The sequence below is a fragment of the Schistocerca gregaria genome, chromosome 6 (genome assembly GCF_023897955.1).
Source record: "Schistocerca gregaria isolate iqSchGreg1 chromosome 6, iqSchGreg1.2, whole genome shotgun sequence".
Lineage (NCBI taxonomy): Eukaryota > Metazoa > Arthropoda > Insecta > Orthoptera > Acrididae > Schistocerca > Schistocerca gregaria.
The window spans coordinates 389,946,729-389,971,880 of NC_064925.1; the positions used below are offsets into that span (position 1 = coordinate 389,946,729).

Genomic DNA, 25,152 nt, shown 5'->3' on the forward strand with positions numbered 1-25,152 from the left:
GCTATGGATTGCCGAAGAAAAAATATAGGAGGTCCATTTAAAAAAACATAAGTTTGTGTTAAAAAACACATATGCTTTCGTTTTAGAATGTTTCCAAATTTGTACATTGATGGACCCCAGCCCTACATTGATACCAGTGAAAGTCGTTTTCCAATAGTTGTTATTGTTTAAAAAAACATAAGTTTGTGTTAAAAAACACATATGCTTTCGGTTTAGAATGTTTCCAAATATGTACATTCATGGGCCCCAGCCCTACATTGATACCAGTGAAAGTCGTTTTCCAATAGTTGTTATTGTTCCAGAGGTATTTTGGGTGGACAAGATAGCTGGGACACCCTGTATATTAGAATTGTGCCTATTATATTTTAGATGTCGTAGTATGTAAGCGAAACCTCTAGGTTGAAGGAGCTAATGCAGAACATGGAGGAAGAGGCGGAGGAATCCGAGAATGTGGAGGATCGCCAACTGCACGAAGCACTCACTACCTGTTGATGATGGGGGCAAGTAGGCTGATGGTCAAATTACAGAGAGTGACCACGAAACTGACTCAAATGAATATGCCAACGACGATGGATCGACCGCCATATCTAATATGACAACTGATACCTCGGAAAGGATGGCGTCGCCAAGTGGATGAAGAATCCTACAGGCCTGCAGGAGGTTGGGACCAGATCTTGGATCATCATCAAAGAAATACCTGCACTGACGAGAAACGCAAGGAATACAAAGACTATCGAGAAAGCCCTTAGTCTTTTCATTACACCACAGATTGTCCAGATCATCGTCGACTGCACTAATAAGAAGATAGAGACGTGTATAGAAAACTACGTGACCAAGGCAGATAGCCTGTGTCGGAAGACAAACATGTCATGGCTCTCCTCGGGCTTCTCTATCTAATAGGGGGATTCGAGGCAGGACGAACGAAACTGGCAAGCTTCTGGGCCACCGATGGGACTGGTGTTGAGATCTTCCCCCTGACGATGACCATGACTCGAGTCAGATTCCTCCTGCGCTATCTCAAGTTTGACGAGCTCAGTACCCGACAGGCTCGGCGTGCACAAAATAAACTCTGTCCATCTGTGAAGTCTTCGAGCAGTTCAACAATAACTGTCAGGACAGTTATATCCTCGGTAGCAACGTTATGATCGACGAGAAATTGGAGAGTTTCTTTGGCCGATGCTCTTTCATTCAATACATCCCGACAAAGCCGGTTAAGTGTGGCATCAAGATCTTCGTCGAGGTATTTTACACCTCCTGCTTGAAGGTGTACGTCGGAAAGCAACCTGACAGGACTTTCCACAAGAGCAACTCCCTATCTGATGTGACTGAACGGCTCATAGCCAAGATATCTTGATCGGGAAGAAATCTAAGGCGGAGAACTGGTACACCAGCTTTCCACTGGCCATTACACTCCTATGCAAGCACAAGATGAGCCTGGCTGGAACGTTTGGAACAATGAAAAAGAAATCCCTTAGGCATTCACTGACACCACTGGCCATCCAGTCTGCAACAGCATGTTCGGAATCAGTAACCAGATCACCTCGGCGTCCTACGTTCCAGAAAAGAAGGTTTTGATTGTTCTCTCCACCTTTCACAGCGAAGATCATATAGACAAATCGACTGGGGACAAGAATAAGCCTGAGTTGGTTATCTACTACAATAAGACCAAATTGGTATCGACACCGTCGATTAGTTGAGCGGAATTTTCGACGTTGCCAAAGGTACAGAAGATGGTCACTCAGTATCTTCTTCTCACAAGTCAACTTCGCTGGAATCGATGTGCAAGTGACCGATTTCTGCAACTCACCTCGGGTAACGCTTACACATCCACAATTCCTCAAAACCCTCGCCCTCGCCGTTCTTCGAGATCAGTTTCACGAGCACCAGGAGGCATCCAGGAACCTTCCTAAACCGTTGCAGCAGCGCCTCAAGGACTTCCTTCTAATTCCAGCAGCCAAGCCGTGACACCCCATCCGCCAAAAAAAGTGGAAAAAGATTCAAGGTGTCGGTCGTGAGGCCACAAAACGGACAGAAAAACGAATTACGTACGCAAAGCCTGCGCTCAGAACATTCGTCCCGACTGCGTCCTTGAAGCTGAAGTATCTGTTGTGAAGGACGAACACAGGCACAGACATAGAACTTTGACTTTTATTCTATCTTGGATTTATTATGTAAGCACTAATGCGTTCGTTGTCAAATGTTATACACATAAATAAGTTGTTCATTGCAAACTGTTATCAAGATACGTGAATTGCTCACTGTAAAATGTTCTGAAGCTATAATAACGTCTGAAAAAGGAACGAAACGTAAATCAACAAAATAGTGTCTAACGGAGGTTTAATACCAATAGAAAAATATACACACTTTTTTCAGTATTTAAGTGGGCTTTAGATACTATATTTAAGTTCATTGCAGGATGTGTCAATGTTAATTAACTGGAATGAAATTTGGCGCATTATCAAAAATTATAAATAGTAAAAATAAAAAAAGACCCGGGAGTGGGGGGTGGGGGGGGGGGGGGGTGCACTCAAATCACTTGGCAGCTTTTTGCAACTTCCGTGTAATGATCACCCTAATGTCACAGGTATCTCTACCGGTCTTTCCACGTTTCAGAGGTTTTAGTTCCTTTTGTATTCCGCGATCACTTACTTTTCAGTTCTGTGTTCTGTGTTCGTGCGATGGTTGAAAGGAGGAATTGTAGTGCAATCTGCCGCTGCAAAACCATGTCGGACTCATCCTTGTCATCTTCCGTTTCGGTGCCATTATGGTCACAGATTGTGTGAAGAAGTGATTCCGATTCGCTTATTGACTTTATATAAGACCAAAACTTCTTAAGATTTTCAATCAGATCGGCTAACAAAATTTATTTTTGAATTTACTGAAAACTCCTCTCATTCCTCTCTTTACGCTCATTTTGGCTTCGTCCAGGTTTTGTTTGTCACCTACATACTCAAGTCGCTTAAATGTGTCATTACGGTCTCGTTGCTTTCGTGCTAACTTTCTAATACGGTTGGTCTTTGTCATCCCGCACAGCCTTATTCCATCGTCTTTCGGACGAGCAACCGAGATAGTATTCTTCCGATATTTCGGCTGGTAACCGGACAGCCGTCTCTAAGGTGAGAGCCAGTGACTGAGTTAAAAGCAACTGAAACAATCATATAGTGCGGAGTAAATGAGGGAATATTTTAACCGCCGGGGGAACTTCAAAGAACACTACACATTTTTTCTCAGCACGTACTAATCTAAGGGGTACTGTACAATGCTTCTGAATTTCATCATTTTTTGTTCAACTTTTTCTTCCTATGAGTTGAATATTTGATGTTGACTACTCTGATACTTTTACAATTTCTTTTCTACCTTATTTTATCCAGTCGCATAAAATTATGAGCTGCAGCCGCATGAAGTTGCTATGGCATTAAAATAGTATGACGAACTCAGCTCGCAAATGCGCGAGTCACTATATGATTACACGAAGTTCCTTTTGTAGCTAATAGATGGCTGTTAAATGTATTCCAAAAAGAAGCACAGGCTGTGTGTTCCGTGTGGTAGCTGATATTAGTAATCAACCAACAAGGCTAAGAGACTGCTCCGTGGTGATGACGAGGTGAGTTTATAGCGACTGCTAGAGTGTGCACAAGAACCTGAGTACTCTATTCGTGGGCTACCATCCACAGGTACCATGAGTAAGCTACTTCAGGCAAAACATGGGCTCATTTTCCAATGCACATACTCTCAAGTGAAAACATCAAAGTGTGCAGTGTGCTACTCAAAGGGGAAAAAAGTGAAAGTGCGTGTCAGTCCAAAAAATGTGTATTGCTCTACATTTAGAAGACCGCTTGAGGTCTACTATACAGAACAGTCATACTCGCTAATATGTAAGTAATGTATAAAATCTGATTTCATAGTAATCAGTAAGGTATTGAAGTACGATATCATTGGGTTAACATTCCTTGTAACACCTTACTATCACGTATGCCAGCCTCTCTACATACTGATTCGATAAGCTCGGGTCTCTTACGTTACTTTCATGAGTTAGGCCTTGTGAGTCCCGCCCACTCGTTTAATATAGGGTGCCTAGGAAGCTGTTTTCTCGGATAGCTAGACAAAAATTCAAACAAATCTTATTAATGGAGATTTTTACAGTAAATTAAATTGACAATACTTAATTTTACCTTTTAACAAAGAGGTGTCACAAGCAATTGGCGACATGCAAATGACGAATGTCCTTCGATGTGTACAATTTCCATGCAAGCAATTAATTTAAGAGGGTTGGAACTTAAATAGTGGCAACTATTTATTCGAAACCGATGCAAAAGGGTTACATGTTTGCACCTGTTACTGTCCTTCAAAGTAGTCAGCAGCGTTGTGCGTAACCCATTTGCCAGCGATGTGAAAAGCGTAGTATACCGTTAGCAGAGCCTGTTCTCCTGATGGTGCGAATGGAGCAGTCTACTGCATATTGAACTTCTGGAACGGTTCTGAAGTGAATGCTTTCATCTTCGGATCAAATCAAAGTCACAAGGACTTAAGTCGGGGGAGTATGGTGGATGGTACAGTATGTCCCAGTCCCATCGACCAAACAGAGGAGCCACTGCTTGTGCTGTCTGCGCCCGCGCATTGTCGTGCAAAACGATGGGTGGGTTGCGTTCCTCCATGGCAGACCGTCTCTAGCACCTTCTGCGGAAGTCGAACACCCGCCGACATGTGGACGTCGTCAGCCCATAGAGGGCTCCGCCTCCGCGGCGGCTATTCCGCGCAGCGAGGGCGCCACCGCTAAGCCACGTGCAGACAGCCGCCAATAGCCACTCCCTCCGGTTTTGTATATAGGGACCCGCTCTGCCCTAGTCCAGCCCCCCCCCCCCTCCCCAAATTCTATAAGTCCCTCCAGATCCTTGAGCGTCATGCACTCTGCCTCGCCTTCCGTATACACCTCCCGTCCGCCATGCGGATCCTCTATGATCTCATCCCTTTCCCCCATCTGCTCCTATTCCTCGAGCATATCCGCATACTCTACACCTCCCGCCGCCTGGAAGCCCCTCACCCCCTGGTTGCTCCTCTCCTCGCCCATCCCCGCCCCCTACCACGTCTTCACTGTTGTATCCCCCCTACCCTCCATCTCTACACCCTACATCTCCTTTCCCAAGGTGGCTTTCATCAACTCTCCCTCCCGGATGATGCCCTCTCTTCCTCCATTTATCCCTCCTTTCAACTCTGATCCTCGCTCCCCCTCCTTTCCTCTATCCTTTTCCTGGGCTCCCTCTCCCCCCTTCCTTCCTCTTTTTCCCCACCTCCCCTCTCGCTGCCCCCTTCTCTCCCCCGAGTCCTTTTGTATTTCCCTCCTCTGCCTCTTCTTATTCCCTCTCGTGTCTTCCCTGCCCCTCTCCCCCCTTATGAGTCCTCTCCCTTGGTTCCTCCCCTTTCGTTTTCTCCTCTCCTCTCCTCCCTCCTTTTTTTCCCCTCCTCCAGGTCCCGCCCCCCATCTGCCTTTGGCTCGGGAGTGTCATATTTGTGCCACCATTTTCGTGCAGTGTTTTCCAGTGTGTTTTCCAGTGAGTGTTCCGTGGTGTGTCTTTAGGGATGTGTAGCAAGCAGCCATCATACTGTCGCTGGGCGTGATTTTTTTTTAATCTCTTGCGAACAGAAACCAGACAGTCGCCATGTTTTTTAATTGTGTGTCTACTATGTTACTTGTCCGATTCCAGTGTATTTTATCGACATTGCCAACCCCTTTTGCTTCCTGTTTTAATTTCCCGCATTTTTACGCCGTTTTACACTTTATGTCATCATTTTATCGCCTGTTTTTCCTTGTTTCTTTCTTCTTCCTTTTCTTACCAAAAAGTCTGTAGGCTGTAGAGCAGCGTACTAAGCTGCTGCCAGCCCGCCCCCCTGGGGGGGAATTGAAAATCAACAAAGAAAAAAAAAGTCCAGCCATTCGAGGGTTGGATTCCCTCACTTCCTCATCGAGGACTCGCACTGCCTGGGCTACTCTCAGGGTGTATCTTCGACGTGGAAGAGCCCCAACCGTGCCTGTCGCGTTGTTGCCCGTCTGCACGCCGTCACTGGTGGCTGCCGCCGCCGTCGTCGTCTGGTCGCCGTCGCCCGGTGCTTGCCGCCGTCTCTCGGTGCTCGCCGCTTCTTCTGCCGCCGTCTCACGATGCTCACCGCTTCTGCCGGCACCGCTGCTGCCGTCACTCAGTGTTCGCTGTCGCCTGCAGTCATGGACGTCCCAACTACCACCATCTACACCTCCCCTTCACCTGCCCCCACTGTAACGTCATAAATTGCTTCCTCTGGGATTAACCCGTCTCATCCACCTCCCCTACTCACCGTCTCCTCCCCATCTACCTCCTCTCCATCACTGTATCCCCACCTGTATGTCACTCCCGCTCCTGCCCCTGCTCCTGCCTCTGCCGCTGCTCCTGCTCCTGCTCCTGCCTCTGCCCCTGCTCCTGCTCCTGCCTCTGCCCCTGACTCTGCCCCTGCTCCTCCTCCTGCCTCTGCCCCTGCTCCCACCCCCCTCCTGCTCCTGTCGCCAGCCGAGACGACTTCCCCCCCTCCCCCCTGCAACTAACACTGCTTTCCCTGCTCGAGTCACCGCCCGCCGCGCCACAATCGCCGCCACAGAGCGCTACTGCCTCACAGGAGGGCCCTGTGTCCCACAACCTCCCCATCTATCCAGTCCCTCATCCCTCCTCTCAGGTCACACCCGCCAAAAAATCTTCCAAACGGCCCAGTGGCGACATCTTCTCTACCCCCTCACCCAAAAAGTCACTGCCCACCACCCTCCCACTGACCCCGCTATGGATACCACCCCACCTCCCTCCTCTCGAGCTCCCTCCCTGTATACCTTTGTCCTAGCCAACCCTGATCCGAAATTCCTGGATGCCCGCACCCTCACCCTTGAAATCCTGAAGTACATCCCCAGTGCACTCACCACCCAACTTATCCCTTGCAGAGACTCTGTTCTCATCAAGTCTCCCTCTCCCTCATTCCATACTGATCTCCTCTGGCGCCTTCCCCGCATCACCTTTGGGCCCCACGCATCCCTCACTCCCCTCCTTACATCCTCCTCTCCTCGTCAGCCCCAACTGCCTCGTCGTCTGCCAACCCTCACAGCCGTCATCACAAAACTCAGCCCTGTGGTTACGGAGGCTGAGGTGTTGGCGTAACTGAATGCCATGCCCACCCCGCCCTGGAAGTCCGCTCTGCTCGCCGTATTTACGACTCCTCTGGCCCTACTTTCCTCATGCGTATCTTTACAGAGTCCGCCTCCTCCATCGACCACCTCCTCACGCAGGGAGCCCTGATTTTCAACCGCCGCCACCCTGTTGACCCATCCCGTTCCCCTTCTCAATCCTACCTCTGCCAGCACTGCCTTCTGTACAATGACCACCTCACGCAAAACTGCAAGAACCCACCCACCTGCCCCCATTGGAAAACCTCCCACTTCCTTAAACAGTGTCCTAACCTCGCCTCCCCCCCCCCCCCGTCCTGCAACATCTGCAATGAACCTCACCCCACCTATTTCTCCAAATGCAAAGCCAAGCCCCCTCCTACCAACCCTGAACTCACTGTCCCCGTTCGCCCCATTGACCCACCCATCCACCCTAACAATTCCCTCCACCCTCCCCCTACAGCAGAAGACATCGTCCGGTTCCTCACCATCGTCCTGCAGACCATCCACCCCTTCCAGCATCCCCACACACTCCAGCAGATTTCCCTTGCTGCCCGCTCTGTTTTCCACTTAAACACCTACACCACGTACTCCCACAACCAGGCCCACTTTACCTTCACCCGCCTCGACACCCTCGTTTAAGCCCTTCTCTCCCCTTCCCGCACCCTTCCTACCTCCAACCTCCTGGCGCGTCAACAGTATCTTCTCCTCTACCTCAACATTCGCTCCCTCCCTGCAAACAAATACCTCTTCATGGATACCCTCTCCCAGAACCAGGTTGACTCCTTCATCCTTAATGAAACCTTCCTCCAACCCCACCATGTTGTCCGCACCTCCCCTTATCTCCTTCCCCTAGCCCGAGGCGGGGTCGCTATAGGCCACCTCTGGCATCTCCCTGGCCGGCCACAACCCCTCCTCAATGACCTGACTGAACATCTTCTCCTCAGCCTATTTTTTTCCCTCCTGCACCGTCACCTGTGCCACTATCTATATCCGCCCCACAACTCCTCTCCACTTTGACTTCATTTCCCATGTTGACCGTACCTTCTCCACCTATGTGATCGCTGCTCATCTCAACATCCACAGCCGTGACCCTGCCACCCTTTGGCGCTGGCATCAGTTCCTTGCCACCCTCCATGGTGACCTTGCTCCTCTCCCACAGCACACCCGTCCTAAAAGTAACTCCACCCCCGATGTTATCCTTGCTTCCCCCAACCTCCTTGGTCGCATCGCCATTGATGTCCTCGATCCTGTTGGTAGCGACCATCTTCCTGTCCTTCTCACAATCTCCTCTACCCGTCCCACCACTGCAGCCATCTGCCCAGCTGCCCCTCCAAAGTCTGCCCATGACTACCACTGTGCCAATTGGGATGCCTACCGGGAATCCATTGCCTTACAGGTCGAAAGCCACACCCTCTCCTTTCACCACCCTGATGACATCACCCATGCCTCTTCCTTCCTTCAGAAGACCATCACTGATGCTGTGGAGGCTCATGTCCCTACCAAACTCATCCACCCTCACCACCCTACGCTTCCTCCACAGGCCGTCCTCCTTCTGTGTGAATCCCGCAGGCTCTACCGCTCCTTCCTCTGCACTTGTGACTGGGATACTCTCACCTGCCATCGGCAATTACAGCAACATATCCGGAACCTCCTTACAGCAAAGAAACGCCGGGACTGGCGCCAGTCATGCACACGCCTCAACTCCACCCTCCCTGTCAACTCCTCCAAGTACTGGTCAGCCTTCCACTGCCTTACTGGTAGCCATCCCACCCCACATTACTCCATCCTCCATGACGATCGACCCTTTCCTAACAACTTCAGTAAGGCTAACCATTTTGGTAGCCCCTCTCAGACATCAACACTACCATCACCGCACAAGACATCACACTTGTCCTCCGCTCCAAATGCAACACCACCTCTGGTCATGATGGTGTCACCTACCATCACCTCAAGGAATCCCCTCCATCCTTCCTGTCTGTCCTTGCTACCTTGTACAATGTCCTCCTCTCCACTGGATTTTACCCCGACCTGTGGAAGACTTCCCATGTTCTGCTGTTCCCTAAACCTAACAAAACCCCCTCTGAAACCTCTTCCTGTCGTCCAATCTGCCTCACCTCTGTGTTCAGTAAGGTCTTCGAAGCCATCCTCTCTCGCCGTATTCACCGCCACCTTAACCAGCACCGCCTCCTTCCTCTTACCCAATGAGGCTTCCAGCCTTCCTTCTCCACCGACGATCAGCTCCTTAACCTTACCAATCTTCTTTCCCTCCAACGTAACTCCCATCACTCCACTATCTTTGTTTCCCTTGATCTCCAGAACGCCTATAACCGTGTCCGGCATCCCGGGCTCCTCTTCAAACTTCAGGCCTATGCTCTCCCCATCAACTTCGTCCATCTCGTTGCTTCCTTCGTCTCTCATCGTCCCTCCTATGTGACTATCCACAATTCCAACTCCCGTACTTTCTACCCTTCTTCCAGCGTGCCCCAAAGTTCTGTCCTTTCCCCTCTCCTCTATCTCCTGTACACTGCTGATATGCCCAAACCTCCCCCTCCTGTTCATCTTCTCCAGTTCGCTGATGATACCGCCTTCCTAGCCCTTTATCCTACCCTTCAACAGCCCCAACATACCTTTCAAACCTAACTTGACCAATTTACTTCTTGGTGCAACCAGTGGTTCCTCTGTGTTAATCCCTCCAAGACCCAGGCGATCATCATAGTCTGCACCACCCGCTCCTTCCGTCTCCATGATTTCTACCTCACCATTTATGGCCGTCCTATCCACCTCACTCCTACCCTCAAATACCTTGGCCTCACACTCGACTTCGATTCCTGGCGGGGTCAGGGATTTTCTCTGCCTCGTGATGACTGGGTGTTGTGTGCTGTCCTTAGGTTAGTTAGGTTCAGATAGTTCTAAGTTCTAGGGACTGATGACCATAGATGTTAAGTCCCTTAGTGCCCAGAGCCATTTGAACCATTTGAATCACACTCAACCGCCACCCCACCTGGACTCCCCATTTCTTTACCATCCAAAACAAAGCTCACAACCGCCTCTGCCTCCTGAAACTCCTGTCCAGCCGGACATGGTGTCTGCATCCTTCCACCATCCTTCACACCTACAAATCCTTGATCTGTCCCATCCTCTGTTATGCCAGTGTCGCCTGGATTTCCGCCCCTCCCCAGTTCTATCAAGCCCTCCAAATCCTCGAACGCCATGCGCTCCGCCTCGCCTTCCGCATCCGCCTTCCGTCCCCGACGCGCATCCTCTATGACCTCATCCCCTTCCCCCACCTTCTCCTTTTCCTTGAACATATCCGCACACTCTATATTGTCCGCTGCCTTGATCCCCCTCACCCCCTGGTTTCTCCCATCCTCTCAACCCCCAACCAGTTGCCACGCCTTTACCATTGTGTCCCACCCTCTCTCCATCTCCACACCCTCCATCTCCTTTCCCTACACAACTTTCACCGTCTACCCCTCCTGGATGATGAGCTTTGCCCTGACATCTACCCTTCCTACCAACTCTAACCCCTTCTTCCTGCCTCCTCCTCTGGGCTCCCTCTCCTCCCCCTCCCTCCTCCTGAGCGGCTTCCCCCTCCTACTCCCCCTCCATCTCTTGTGCCTCCTTCCAGTGTCTCTGCGCTCCCTCCTGCCCTGTCTTCCCCACGTGTCTCCTGCCTCTTCGTGAACCCACTGATGCCCCTCTCTTCATCTCGCCGCTTCCCCAGCTGCCCCTTGCTCTACCCTCCATTTCCATACTCTCTGACCTTTTCCCTCGGCAGGTCCCACCTGGCAGTTTTATTGTTCGTCATGTGTGCTCCAAGTGGGTTTTCAATGTGTTGTTCCGGGGTATTTTTACTACTGTGGCCGACTTTTAACCTGTGCCTCCGCATTCAGTGTCTTCTGTGTTTTAAAAATCGCCAATTGTGTTTTTTAACTTTCTGGTGACTTGTTTTAACTGTCCCCCATGAACGTCTCCATGTCAGTGTATATTTTACCTCCATTTTCTCCCCTTACTCTGTCTTATGTTCCCCTTTTTTATCTCCTTATGTATGTATCATTTTATTCTTGTTTTAGTTGTAGTGTCACTTGGCTGAAGAGCGGCGGATTTTGCCACTGACAGCCCTCCCCTGCCCATATGGGGCTGGTTCCGAGTGGATTTACATTTGATGTTGTGGTTTCCACAAGCCTCCGTTGTTTATCTCTTCCTTGTTGTGTCGCTCATAGTCGGTCGTGGTCGGTTGTTGTCAGTTGTCGTTGGTCTGTCGTCCGACTCGTCCTGTGTTTACCCGGTGGTGCGTGCTCCACTGCCGGCGGCTTCCCCGCCTGGCGGCTCCGATCCACAGCCCAAGGCGTTCCCGCTGTTGGTTTTGGTTACTACACCGTCAATGCACAGTCTTTGGAGCATCATCTGCGACCAGCTTTGAGAAAGAAGCGACGACATTTTCTGCGCAACCCACCCATCATTTTGCACGATAATGTACAGGCGCATACAGTGTAAGCAGTGGCTGCTCTGTTCGGTCGATGGGACTGGGAAGTATTGTACTATCCACCTTATTCTCCAGACGTAAGTCCTTGTGACTTTGATTTGATTCCGCAGATGGAGTAACCACTTCGTGGTATTCGCTTCATAACAGCTCCAGAGATTCGACAGGCAGTAGACAGTTCCATTCACACCATCAACAGAACAGGCTCTGCTAACAGTATACTACGTCATCCACATTGCTCGCAACGGGCTATACACAACGCTAGTGACTGCTTTGAAGGACAGTAAGAGGTGCATACATGTAACTCTTTTGTATCAGTTGTGAATAAATAGTTGTCATTATTTAAGTTTCGACCCTCCTAGATCACAAGTCACGACTCTTCTTCTATTGAGGCCAAGGCTACCTGAAGCGGCGCTTATATTCTCTTCGTACAGGGGCGCACCTGACGTGGTGTCGTCCTAGTCAGCGTTCTATTGGCTGACGTCGTCTCACAGACTTCTCTGCAGTTGCGTTCCAGGGCGTCACGCCAACGCTTGATATTACTACAGTCTAACATAACAGTCGCGACACTTCGCCTCGATTTTGTTGCCAATAGCGCCAGCAGCGCCCCAAGCGGCCGGTAGGTTGAACTGTGTGTTTGGCGCGATCGTGAAAGCGAATAGTGATTATTTATTTTGATTTACACAATTTTTTACCATCGGGAGCGTTTGTAGCGCAATAAATTGCAGCAACAACAGGAAGAAGACACCACAGCTGTCTTTATTTAGGTTTCCTAAGGATCCTGAGAGGTATATACCATCATGTTTTAGGAGCAGAAAATGGCTAGTTAATAGCAGACAAGAAGACCTTATGAAGAAAGACCCAGTTTACCTGTACAATAATATTAGGTTTTTCCGCTACATTTCGAACAAAACCAGTTCATGAATGCAGACAATACCAAACTCGTGTGGAATGCAGTACCCACACCGTTTGACATTTCAAATAAGCCACCTAACTGACGATGAAGAGGAAACTGCCACAAAGATTCGAAGTCAATCTAAAGCTGTAAAGCAGTCCTATGACACAGAAGCAGCCAGTTCAACTCTCCATGTATCAGTGCCAGATTCGTGTGAACATCAACACAGACCTGCTTTGGCGATGAAGTGGTTAGATTAAGTGCAACTGTTCGTGTCTTACAGGAGCGTGTGAAGTGTCAGAATGTGCAGATCGAGCGAAACTATTACGGGAGAAGGAAAGTGCCTACAGACAGATTGTCTAAAAATTATTCAAATATTTGGTTTTTCGTGAAATGTAATGTAATCAGCTCATTATAATGTTTTCAACATATTTCTCCCACTATTTTGCAGTTTCTTGTCCCACTTAGAGTAATATAGAGGTGAAGGTCGTACTTGTGGCAACAGGCGGCAATGACACACACAATAGGCCTACAGAACGTTAAACGAGCTGTCGATCGCTTTTGCATGTAGAGGTACATGTCTGTGCTTCTCACATGTGAATCTGTGTGTTTATATTGTTTTGATATCAACGTGGTAAGCTGCAATTCTGTCCAACGTCACAAGTGTTTCTTCTCGAATGTGTTGTAGCTTGCCACTCTATTCATGGTTTTTGTCCATACTTGCGCTTATTTTAGAATCACTTTTAGAAACATATATGCCTTCTGATAGTACACAAACTCTTGGAGGCAAGAAAATAACTCGAATAATTCGGAAATTACGTAGGAAATGGATGCAAACAAACATTATGCTTACGACGCGTCTGGCGTTCACCTTACCTGACACTTGGAGCGCTAGTGTCGCTCCATCTGTCAAACAGCAACAACTTTTACAGCAGAGAGTGTCACGACTGTTATATGTTAGACTGTGATATTACGCCGGAACAGGTCTCCATTAGATTCTCAGACAAGGCATCCAGATCACTCTCAAATAGACGCGCTGCACAAGCAAGAGTCGACACTCACACTGGACAGGATCCCACCCTGATAGAAGGAAGAATATAGGAAGACACCGTTTCAGAAAAATCAAGCAGGAGAGGAAATGACACAATACTGTTGTTGAAACATGGTGTGTTGGTACCACAGACATTCTGGTGTATAGGCCACAAGACGCACATCTCCATGTGTGTACATACACGATCTCAGCGCCCGCCAATAGGCGCGACTAGTCGCAAAACTCTGCAAAAGTGTCCGATACAAAGGAAGAAAGAGACACGAGTCCTGAAAAAGTAAAAAATGATTTGAACAAAATTCAACAGGACATCGTGTTCTAATTTGGTCCAGTAATCAAAGTCAGCTGGCCCAGAGAACCAGTCAAGCTTATTTGTGATGTCATGACGGCTGTAAGCGACAGAAAAGCGAACCATTGCTGTCTAGTTGAGTCAGGGTCGGACGTGAGTGTGTTACCAGTCAGCTAAGATAAGAACCTTACGGCAACCAACAGTTCACCCATAATAAACATATGGATACTGTGAAGTGAAGTGTACCTGGGTTTCAGCTAGAAGTGCAAGTGGAGGGTCATGCTTGCAGATGTGGTGGAGCCCATATTAAGTGCAGACTTCATTAGCCAGCAAGAAATAAAGATAAATCTTAATATGGTTCAAATGGTTCAAATGGCTCTGAGCACTATGGGATTTAACAGCTGAGGTCATCAGTCCCCTAGAACTTAGAATTACTTAAACCTGTCTAACCTAAGGACATCACACACATCCATGCCGGAGGCAGGATTCGAACCTGCGACCGTAGCGGTCGCGCGGTACCAGACTGAACCGCCTAGAATCTCTCGGCCTCTGCGGCCGACTTCTTAATAAGGCACAAATTGAAATGAACAGGGAAGTCATAGCAGGTTCTGTAGGCCAACGCAAAGCGAACACCATATGTCTACCCTGCAGATCAGATATATAGGAGAACAGACAAAAAGTTGGGGACCAGATGAGAAAAATGCTGCTGATACTGCCCACCAAATTAAGATATCACTGGTCATCCAGTCTTTTGGTTGCCTAGAAGATTGGCATATGTCTGCTTTGCTGCATCAAAAGAGGAGTTTGAAGAGATGCTGCAAGTGGGTGTTATCAGATCAGTCAGCCCATGAACCTCACCATTGCATCTGGTCAAGAAGAAAGACGACAATTGGAGGCCCTGCAGAGATTAGCACACGTTAAATACACACATCATTCCAGGCTACTATCTGGACCCTATACAAGACATTTTACAAACATACTTGCAGTTGCCATAGTCTGTAGCGTGGTTGATTGTAAGAAAGCTTACAATAAGATATTGGTAGTGGAAGAAGACATACCCAAGATTGTTGTGTAAATCTGTTTGACCTTTTTGGACATTTGCATATGCCATTCTGTTTGAAGAACACCACATAGATATGGCAAAGGTTCATACACAAATTATTAAAAGGACTCAATTTGTGCTTTGTGTATCTCAAATTACATGCTGGTATTTTCCAAGATAATGGCTTGGCACGACGAACATCTCAGAATGGTGTTCGACATGATATGCAAATGCAGTATAACAGTCAATGAAGCAAAATGTGCTCTGCAACAGAAGCTAGTAATATTCCGTGGACATGCTGCTTCAGCAGCCAGTATTTGTCCATCAAAAGACAAGATTGACGTAATGAAGAGAATACCGCGCCTTACAGATTATCAACAGCTTTCTAGGGATTGTGAATTTTTACCATTGACACCCACCGTTAGCAGCAGAAATTCAAGCACTGCTGACAACAACGCTGTCAGGTAACAACACAATGGGCCGATGCACTCTGCCATGTACACTAGAAATCGAAAAACTTTCAAAAAGGTCAAACTATCCTCCAAGTCACAACACATCGTTAGTGATAGTGGTAGATGCCAGCCAGCAAGCAACCAGCGCAGCCCTGCAACAATATGTAGCAAAACATTCAACCCTTGGTTTTTTTTCTTTCGTAAGCTCACAGAGAGATAAACGAAGTAGAGTTCTTACAACTGGGAGTTATTAGCCATTTACGAAGCTGTGCGAAGCTTCCGCCCGTTCATCGAGACCAGGCCTTTCGTAATCTTCACGGACCATAAACCTATGTGTTTCTTTAGCATGTACAAGAATTGTTGTTACCCATCACATATTCCTCTAGTTTGATTTTATCAGCCTGTCCACAACAGACATAAGGCACATAAAAGGGGCAGAGAATGTAGTAGCTGATTTCTTCTCACGAATTAAAGCTACCTAGTGCACAGTTGATAACAACTCAGCACAGCACAGGCTACTGATAGACGCTGCAGGAATATTTACAAAATGGTTCAGCATGGTTACAGCCTGATCAGGTGCGACTATTGGCGGTTAAGGGTATGATTTGGAGTGATATGTCCAAAACCAGCACCAAGCCTCTTGAGGTGGAGAAGTTACGCAAAGCAGTTTCTGATAGTATTCATAATCTAGCGTGCCAGAGCGCAAAAACAAGCATTAAACTGTTGACAGGAAGGTTCTTGTGGCTCAGCATAAAGATAGATTGTCGCCAATGGGCGAGAACGTGCATAGCGTGTCAGCAATGTAAGGTGGGCGCACACAAGTGCACAAGGATGTGGTAGAGTTTTCGGAGGCGACAAGCAGGTTCTTCCATCTAGATATAGATACTGTGGGTCCACTGCCTTCAGCAGAATGATATCGCTACATATTTACTGTAATAGGCACATAAAACAAGTGGGCAGAGGAAGTACCAATCATCAGACAGTAACACGAACGTTTTTGACGACATGGATACCGTTGCACGTTACTATGTATCACGGGCGACAGTTCGAATCAGTCCTATTCGTGCACCCGTCCAAGTCGTGTTGTTTCCAGTGCTACCACACAACCTCCTACTACATGGAAAGCAGTGGGGTAGAAGACCACTGACACAGGACTTCGAAAGCTGCGCTCGTGTGTAACAAAGGCAGTTGGACTTTGTAATCTTACCCTCCTACACATCATTGTTAAAATTCTCTGTCTTCGCACGAATTTTGAAAGCTTCGAAAGGCGCAAGACATGCAAAAGAATAACTTTTTACTCATCTTCATTGTCTCGTTGTTGTTGTCGATGGCTCAAAGTCTTGTCTAGGGGTACATTCTCGCAGCTGAAATTTCGATTTTGTAGGTTCTCGATGACTAAATAATTGATGATGATTTGCCTGTATTACTCTTGAATTTTATTCTTTGTCACATCTTTCAACATCACACGGTTTTTACATTTTCCCCATTAAAAAAAAACAATAATTACATTGGTGGTCACAAACTTAGAAAACGTCTACTTTCATCAGAGACCCGCCCACCACTACTTACAATCTGCGGTACTCACATTATTCTAAAGAGTTTACAAAGCGAAAGGGTTTACAAACTTTCTTTACCAAAGACGAATCTTGGCTAAAATATATCATTATTTTGTAAATCAATCTAGAAATAAATTTAGTAAATAGCATTAGATTGTGCAATTAATAATGTGAATTTTAAGTATGCCAGAAATTTCGTAATTTCAAATATTTCTAAAAAAAGAGTAATTTTAACTGTTAGTACATATCGATTCTAACACAATTTCTTTTTTTATACATTTTAGCCTGAAATGTAATACATTGTATACAAAATCATATGAATTCTCTTAATGAAACAGTTGAGATAATTTTAACCTGTGCAAGAATCGATAGTAAGCATGGTATCGATTATCTCTATAGAAAATGGTAATGTTAGAGGAGGATGACTCATTATAACTTGAACGGTGCCCAGTCTCATATGGTCACTGCATTTTGTGTAAGTCAGATACGGGGGGGGGGGGGGGGGGGATAGCACGCAACAAATAACGAGACACACAGAACTGCCGAATTTACCACAGCAACTAAAGGCCCAGATATCCGATCCATGCCCTTCGCCGGCATTTAATTACATATTATTCATATGTACACGTAGTTCTTAGCTATGGCATTCTTTTTTGGGAAACAAACGCACATAATATGAACGCAATTTTCAAACTCCAGAAAAGAGCCATAAGAATAATAACCAAAAATACTAGTCGAACTCATTGTAAAGATCTGTTCAGAACACCAAGGATTTTTAACTGCTCCATGTGAATACATTTACCAGTCATCAACAATAACATTGGTAATTACCATGCAACAAGAGATAGACTCAACTTACATTTAGCAAGAAAAAATAAACATAAAACTCGAAATAGCATTTTCTACCAAGGAATAACACTGTACAAGAAATTACCAAAAGAGATTAAAGAAGTTGCAAAAATACACTTATTTAAAAAGGCAGCTAAAAAGTACCTGTTAGCAATACATTTTATATATTGAAGGATTACTTAGCTAAAACAGAGTAGGGGTTTGATAAAAAATATTATACAAATAAATAATAATAATAATGATTATAAAATACCCAACATTCCACATAACACCTTCACTTTATGTTTTTTCCTTCTTTTATCCTTTTCTAGAAATACGTACCCCCCAAGCTATGCATTAGCACAATACCAACACCTCTTCCTCTTTCTGAGCTCAACATATCACTCATTATGGAGGGATGCTGACTCAGCTTTTCAGGATAGCAAATGGGAAGGTGCAGTGCGGAAAATGGCCCAGAGATCACCAGCGTGCAGTGAGTGATAGTGAGATATGAGTGAACAATCTGGCATTACATTATTTAATAAGTTATTTGTAAAAAAAGTATTGTATACCAGGAGTTAATCTAATGATTGCCTCTAACCAGAGGTCCGTAAATATATGTGTAACGAATTAGCTTATTTTAAATTGATCTAAATTTGTAAATACTTTGACATGTCCTATATGCTTATAAAAAGAGATCTACAGTTGAACAAAGCTGCTACTACTACAATTACTACTACTAACACTACTACTACTACTACTACTACTACTACTACTACTATTACGCCATGGGGAACATACGATTTTCGCACACAGAGGTCTAAACGTGCTAGCCATGCACTGAAGGATGGATGCAGAGCGCCTTTTATTAGAAGCCCCGTACTCTGGTCCAGCCAAGTTTTTAAAACGTGATGCACATACAATACAGACACAATATAAAGACAAGCGACAAACGGTGTCACCTGAACGAGCTATGGCTCTGTGTTGAGATAGGCTGACACCAAGTGGGGAACATGACACTGCCACACTCGCAATGCCACAGCGAACAAGTGGAGAGTCTGGGCAAGCAACCACGGCGCCACCGTCAGCTCAGCAAGAAACACCAAAGTCACCAGCAGACTAACACCAGGGCAGGCTGACGAGAGCGGTACAAGTACCTGCACATTCCAGGAGTTCTGCTCTACTGCGAGGGGTGTGTGTATGTGCGTGGGGGGGGGGGGGCTGCGTGGGAAACACTGGCGCCAGAATGTTGGGCTTTAGAAGACGCCCATAAGCATGTATTGTTTACTCTTAGACTGAGCTGCTATGACAAATCCGTGGTCTTTCGCTACTGAGTTGTTGTCAATCATGTTGAATAAAAATACACTGAATAGAGAAGTGTTGCTTGATTGCATCAATATCGTATGAAGTAACAGAAAATACCTACTATTGGATGTGCTTGAGATGCTGTATTACAAAAGGATATGTGATATGTTGAGACATTATGGGATAAACTTCATACAGGTATCGATTGAACACACAAAATTACAAACGTTGGCAACTGATCGATGAATGTGTGACGCTGCAGCATAATTTCACCATGTGGCAGGTACAGACAATAAGCAGGGTGCATGTCGGTAGCAGGTCATAAAGGCTTTGCGAAATCATTCCGTGTACTCAGTTGGACAGGCGCATGAACAACATAAGCAGTTGTCAGTATTTGAGAGAAAACGTGAGGTTGGGCTCAAAGAAGCCTGTCAGAGCAATCGGCAAATCACTCGAGCGATGCTGCTACTCAACGATATTGCTGGGAATGGGGAAATAATCGCCAAACACAGCATCAAGAAGGAAGCGGTCGACCTAGAGAGACGATAGAATTGAGGAAACGTCAGAGATGCACTAAGAGCCCCGGATTCATCATTATCATCGATCCGACTTGCAATCGGTGCTTCAGTGATCACAAGAACGCTTAATGGCTGGCTCACATAAATGGGGCTAAGTTCATGGTACCCCTTACGTCGAATGCCTCTGTAGACCAATAAGTTTATTTTCAGTGGCGTCTGGCACATTTGTCCTTGAAACTCATTAACTGGAGTAGAATTGTGTTCAGTCATGTCCCACTCTGAACTGGGTCCTGATGACCATCGAAGACGTTTCTGGAGGTGCCATGGATTCGGTCAGTTACCAAACTGACTATCGCCCACTATACAGCCCCACAAAGAGGGGTGATGGTCTGAAGTACCATTCCTTTCACAGCAGGACGCCTTTGACTGTCGTCCGCAGCACCCTTACAGCACAGCGGAACGTCGACGATATTCTAAGATCGACTTTGAAGCCCTTCATGGTAAGCCATCCTTTACATTTCAGCAAGATAATGCCCGCCCACAGACGGCGATAGTTTCTACAACTTGTCTTCGCGCTTGCCAGATTCTACCTAGGCCAGCAGGGTCGCCGGATCTCTTCAGAATTGAGAACGTCTGGAGCATTATAAGCAGGGTCCTCCAACCAGTTCGGGATTTTGACGATCTGGCCCGCCAATTGGACAGATTTGGCACGATACCCCTCAGGACGGCACCCAACAACTCCACCAACGAATGCCACGCCGAATAATTGCTTGCATGAGAGCCAGAAGTGGACCAACGCATTACTGACTTGCTCGGTTTCTGAAGCTCTTTCTCTTGAATAAATCATCCAATTTTTCTGAAATTTTAATTATTTGTTTGGGTCTACAAGTACATCACATTTACTGGTTTTCGTAGCATTCGGATAATTCTTTCGTGGTGCCTCTTTTTTGTCTTGGAAGTGTATTTTACAACACGTACGGGGTTTAAAGTATTTTGCTCTTTCTTTCGCTCTGATTTCGAAAGTAAAACAGTCTTGGGGAACTCTCTCCCTTCACGGAAATTCTATAAATACTATTGTAAGTCCACCTGTGTTGCTTTTTCTCCAGCTTTGACTGCTTTTTCTTCTTGCCTCGAATGACTTTATGCTCCTTATCTGGCATTACATTTCGGATCTCGTACTTTTCGTTATATATTATCGAAGTTCCTGATTTATCTCATGAAGTGTAAGACATTTAAATAAAGCTCATATATCAATTGTATGACTGAAAAAATGGTTAAATTTTCTGCTCAGTTTTCTGATCACCAAGAGCGCAGCTTAACAAGCACAATCCTCCTCAGCCATTGTGTAATATGGATATATAAGCGGTAAATAATTAAAGCAAATGACTTTATACTTACTTGTGAGGGTACATGTCGAAGATGTAGCAGAAGTCCCTGAAAGCTTTGCAGTCTGTAAACAGAAATAAAACAAACTAGATATGACCACAGAACAGAAACCTGTTTTTGTTTCTCAAATAAATATATGATAATTTCAATATGAGGCACAAAACTAAACAATAAATACATCTGATAACTACAAACAACTGCTACAAAATTTACCAAGAGTTTACTACGAATGAAACAATTATCAAGTTCGAATGTTACACATATTTTGACGCAAATCTGTACCAACAACTGTCATGATGACGGTGCAATAACGATATTTATACAGGGTGAAATGAGTGTAACTGCAGATATTTTTGTATGTGGTACCTTAATATGTGCACACATCAATGTGTTGGTTGCTTTTTCCTGGCTTTGAACAGTCTTCACTCAAACACATCACAAACTGTACGACCTGATGTTTTCTGCAAGTCGTAACAGCACTACTAAGTGTGCTACCCCTGTCAGTATAGACTAACTGTTTTGCGTCCACACATCCATTTCAACTCTTCACCTGTTGCCCAGGGAAAAACAAGCGTTAATGGCTTACTCTTGCCGTATGTACTTGAGGTACTACACAAGCCAAAAACATATGACTTGTTACAGCTATTACTACACTACTGGCCATTAAAATTGCTGCACCGCGAAGATGACGTGCTACAGGCGCGAAATTTAACCGACAGGAAGAAGATGCTGTGATATGCAAATGATTAGCTTTTCAGAGCATTCACACAAGGTTGGCGCCGGTGGCGACACCTACAACATGCTGACATGAGAAAAGTTTCCAACCGATTTACATACACAAACAGCAGATGTCCTGCTTTGCCTGGTGAAACGTTGTTTTGATGCCTCGTGTAAGAAGGAGAAATGCATACCATCACGTTTCCGACTTTGATAAGGTCGGATTGTAGCCTATCGCGATTGCGGTTTACCGTATCGCGACATTGCTGCTCGCGTTGGTCGAGATCCAATGACTGTTAGCAGAATATGGAATCGGTGGGTTCAGGAGGGTAATACGGAACCCCGTGCTGGATCCCAACGGTCTCGTATCACTAGCAGTCGAGATGACAGGCATCTTATTCGTATGGCTGTAACGGATCGTGCAACCACGTCTCGATCCCTGACTCAACAGATGGGGACGTTTGCAAGACTACAACCATCTGCACAAACAGTTCGACGACGTTTGCAGCAGCGTGGACTATCAGCCCGGAGACCATGGCTGCGGTTACTCTTGACGATGCATCACAGACAAGAGCGCCTGCGATGGTGTACTCAACGACGAACCTGGGTGCACGAATGGCAAAACGTCATTTTTTCGGATGAATCCAGGTTCTGTTTACAGCATCATGATGTTCCCATCCGTCTTTGGCGACATCGAAGTGAAGCGTGTATTCGTCATCGCCATACTGACGTATCTCCCGGCGTGATGGTATGGGGTGCCATTGGTTACACGTCTCGGTCACCTCTTGTTCTCATTGACGGCACTTTGAACAGTGGACGTTACATTTCAGATGTAGCTTAACCCTTCATTCGATCCCTGCGAAATCATACATTTCAGAAAGATAATGCATGACCGCATGTTGTAGGTCCTGTACGGGCCTTTCTGTACACAGAAAATGTTCGACTGCTGCCCTGGCCAGCACATTCTCCAGATCTCTCACCAACTGAAAACGTCTGGTCAATGCTGGCCGAGTAACTGGCTCGTCACAATACGCCACTCACTACTCTTGATGAACTGTGGTATCGTGTTGAAGCTGCATGGGCAGCTGTACCTGTACAAGCCATCCAAGCTCTGTTTGACTCAATGCCCAGGCGTATCAAGGTGGTTGTTCTGGGTACTGATTTCTCAGGATCTACGCACCCAAATTACGTGAAAATGTAATGACATGTCAGTTCTAGTATAATATATTTGTCGAATGACTACCCATTTATCACCTGCATTTCTTGTTGATGTAGCAGTTTTAATGGCCAGTAGTGTAATTTACAAATAGAACTGTAACCATAAACAAAGATAGAAATAGATAAGGTGGATAAAAGAATAGCATATTACGAGAGAAGAGTTCAAAATCGTAATTGCACGACACATTCCAAGACTAAAGAACTCCTCTGTCACCATCAGCAGAATGTAACCCCATTCATTGGAAAGATGCAGAGGCGGTACCTGATTGAGCGCCCCAACGGCGGCCAGTGGTAGATGATGCGAGATAGCACTCTCCACACAGTGAAGATACACACTATGCGATTAAAAGAATCCGGACACCTGGCTGAAAATGACTTACAAGTTCGTGGCGACCTACATCGGTAATGCTGTAATTCAATATGGTGTCCCTTGGCCTTGATGGCGGATTCCACATTCGCAGACATACATTCAATCAGCAGCACATTCTTCACGGAGTGCTGCACTGAGGAGAGGTATCGATGTCGGTCGGTGAGGCCTGGCACGAAGTCGGCGTTCCATAACATCCCTAAGGTGTTCTATAGGATTCGGATCAGGACTCTGTGGAGACCAGTCCATTACAAGGATGTTATTGTCGTGTAACCACTCCGCCACAGGTCGTTCATTATGAAAAGGTGCTCGATCGTGTTGAAAGATACAATCGCCATCCCCGAATTGCCCTTCAACAGGGGGAAGCAAGAAGGTGCTTAAAACATCAAAGTAGTCCTGTGCTGTGATTGTGCCACGAAAACCAATAAGGGATGTAAGTCCCCTCCATGAAAAACACGACCACACCATAACAGCACCGCCTCCGAATTTTACTGTTGGCACTATATACGCAGGCAGATGGCGTTCGCCGGGCATTCACCATACCCACACCCTGTCATCGGATCGCCACATTGTTTACCGTGATTGGACAGTCAACACAGCGTTTTTCCAATGTTCAATCGGTCTGTGTCAGTCAACAGAAGAGGTCGGCCTGTACGCTTTTGTGCTGTACGTGTCCCTTTACATTTACACTTCACCATCACACGGAAACAGTGTACCTAGGGATGTTTAGGAGTGTGGAAATCTCGCGTACAGACGTATCACACAAGTGACACAGTATCACCTGAACACGTTCGAAGACCGTCAGTGTTGCGGAGCGCCCCATTCTGCTCTCTCACGATGTCTAATGACTACTGAGGTCGCTCATATGGAATACCTGGCTGTAGGTGGCAACACAATGCACCTAATATGAAAAACTTACGTTTTTAGAGATGTCCGGATACTTTTGATCACATAGTGTATGTCAGACTATCTGGAAGAGCATACTGTGTCAGCCGCTCGTGACAGTGAGACCTGTGGAGAACCACCAATGAACACCGGTAGCCCGAGAGAAACGCCACCTGATCTCGTCAGTTACCAGCGCATGTTATTGCCCTATCCGAGAGCATTCCCCTTTATTTCTTACTTTACATCAACGTCAACGAATTCCACATATTCTACCAATTTAAGACACCCAATACATCATCGATTCTGCATGACATAAACCCTTGGTAGTTTTCTTGAGGTACGTGACATCAAATGGTTACGAAAAAAATTCGAAAGAGGACAAAATGCACCTTCCACAGCAGCTGTTTCCCAACGTACTTTTTTAAAAAAATTAACGCAATGAACTTCCTATTGAGGCACTGGGACTACAGGAAGCTATCGAAGTAATTCAGAAGTGTCCAGGCATTCCTGTCATGAAAAATTATTCAGAAAGTTTGAGGAACATACATGTGCAACTGTCTGCAGAACGATATACAGCCACTAACGCACATCTAACATAAGGACTTCAAAGACAACAAAAATCAGAATATATACAGATGTATACACTCATTCCACCATCACTAAAGTATCGTTATTTGATGGTTTGATATATTTTATGCCATGTCTGACGATACGGTGGTGCAAGACAATGCCTACGGCATGAGGATGGGAGCTAAGGCCACCGGTCACAGCATTTAATCGTTTTTATTGAAATCTGAAAAGCTCTGAGATTTACTGAGGCGACCGTACATCTCACATAACGACTATGAAGACAGCATAAATCGTGGTTCATGCAGAAGCACATAGTCATTCACCTATCGCTCCACTTGCGAGTGGAACAGAAAGGGAATTAATGTCAGTAATACATGCTACAAGCCACTAAGCGCCCACAAGGTTGCTTGTAGAGT

At 46.2% G+C, this 25,152-nt stretch overlaps 1 protein-coding gene across 2 annotated transcripts in view; it reads right to left on the minus strand.

Annotated features, from left to right (window-relative positions):
• LOC126278603 (uncharacterized) overlaps positions 1–25,152 on the minus strand; it is a 398,515-nt gene that overhangs the window by 213,963 nt on the left and 159,400 nt on the right. For both annotated transcript variants that reach the window (XM_049978838.1, XM_049978839.1), the window contains exon 3: positions 20,992–21,043. In XM_049978838.1, coding sequence (XP_049834795.1) covers positions 20,992–21,043 — 52 coding nt within the window. The remainder of the gene's footprint in view (positions 1–20,991; positions 21,044–25,152) is intronic.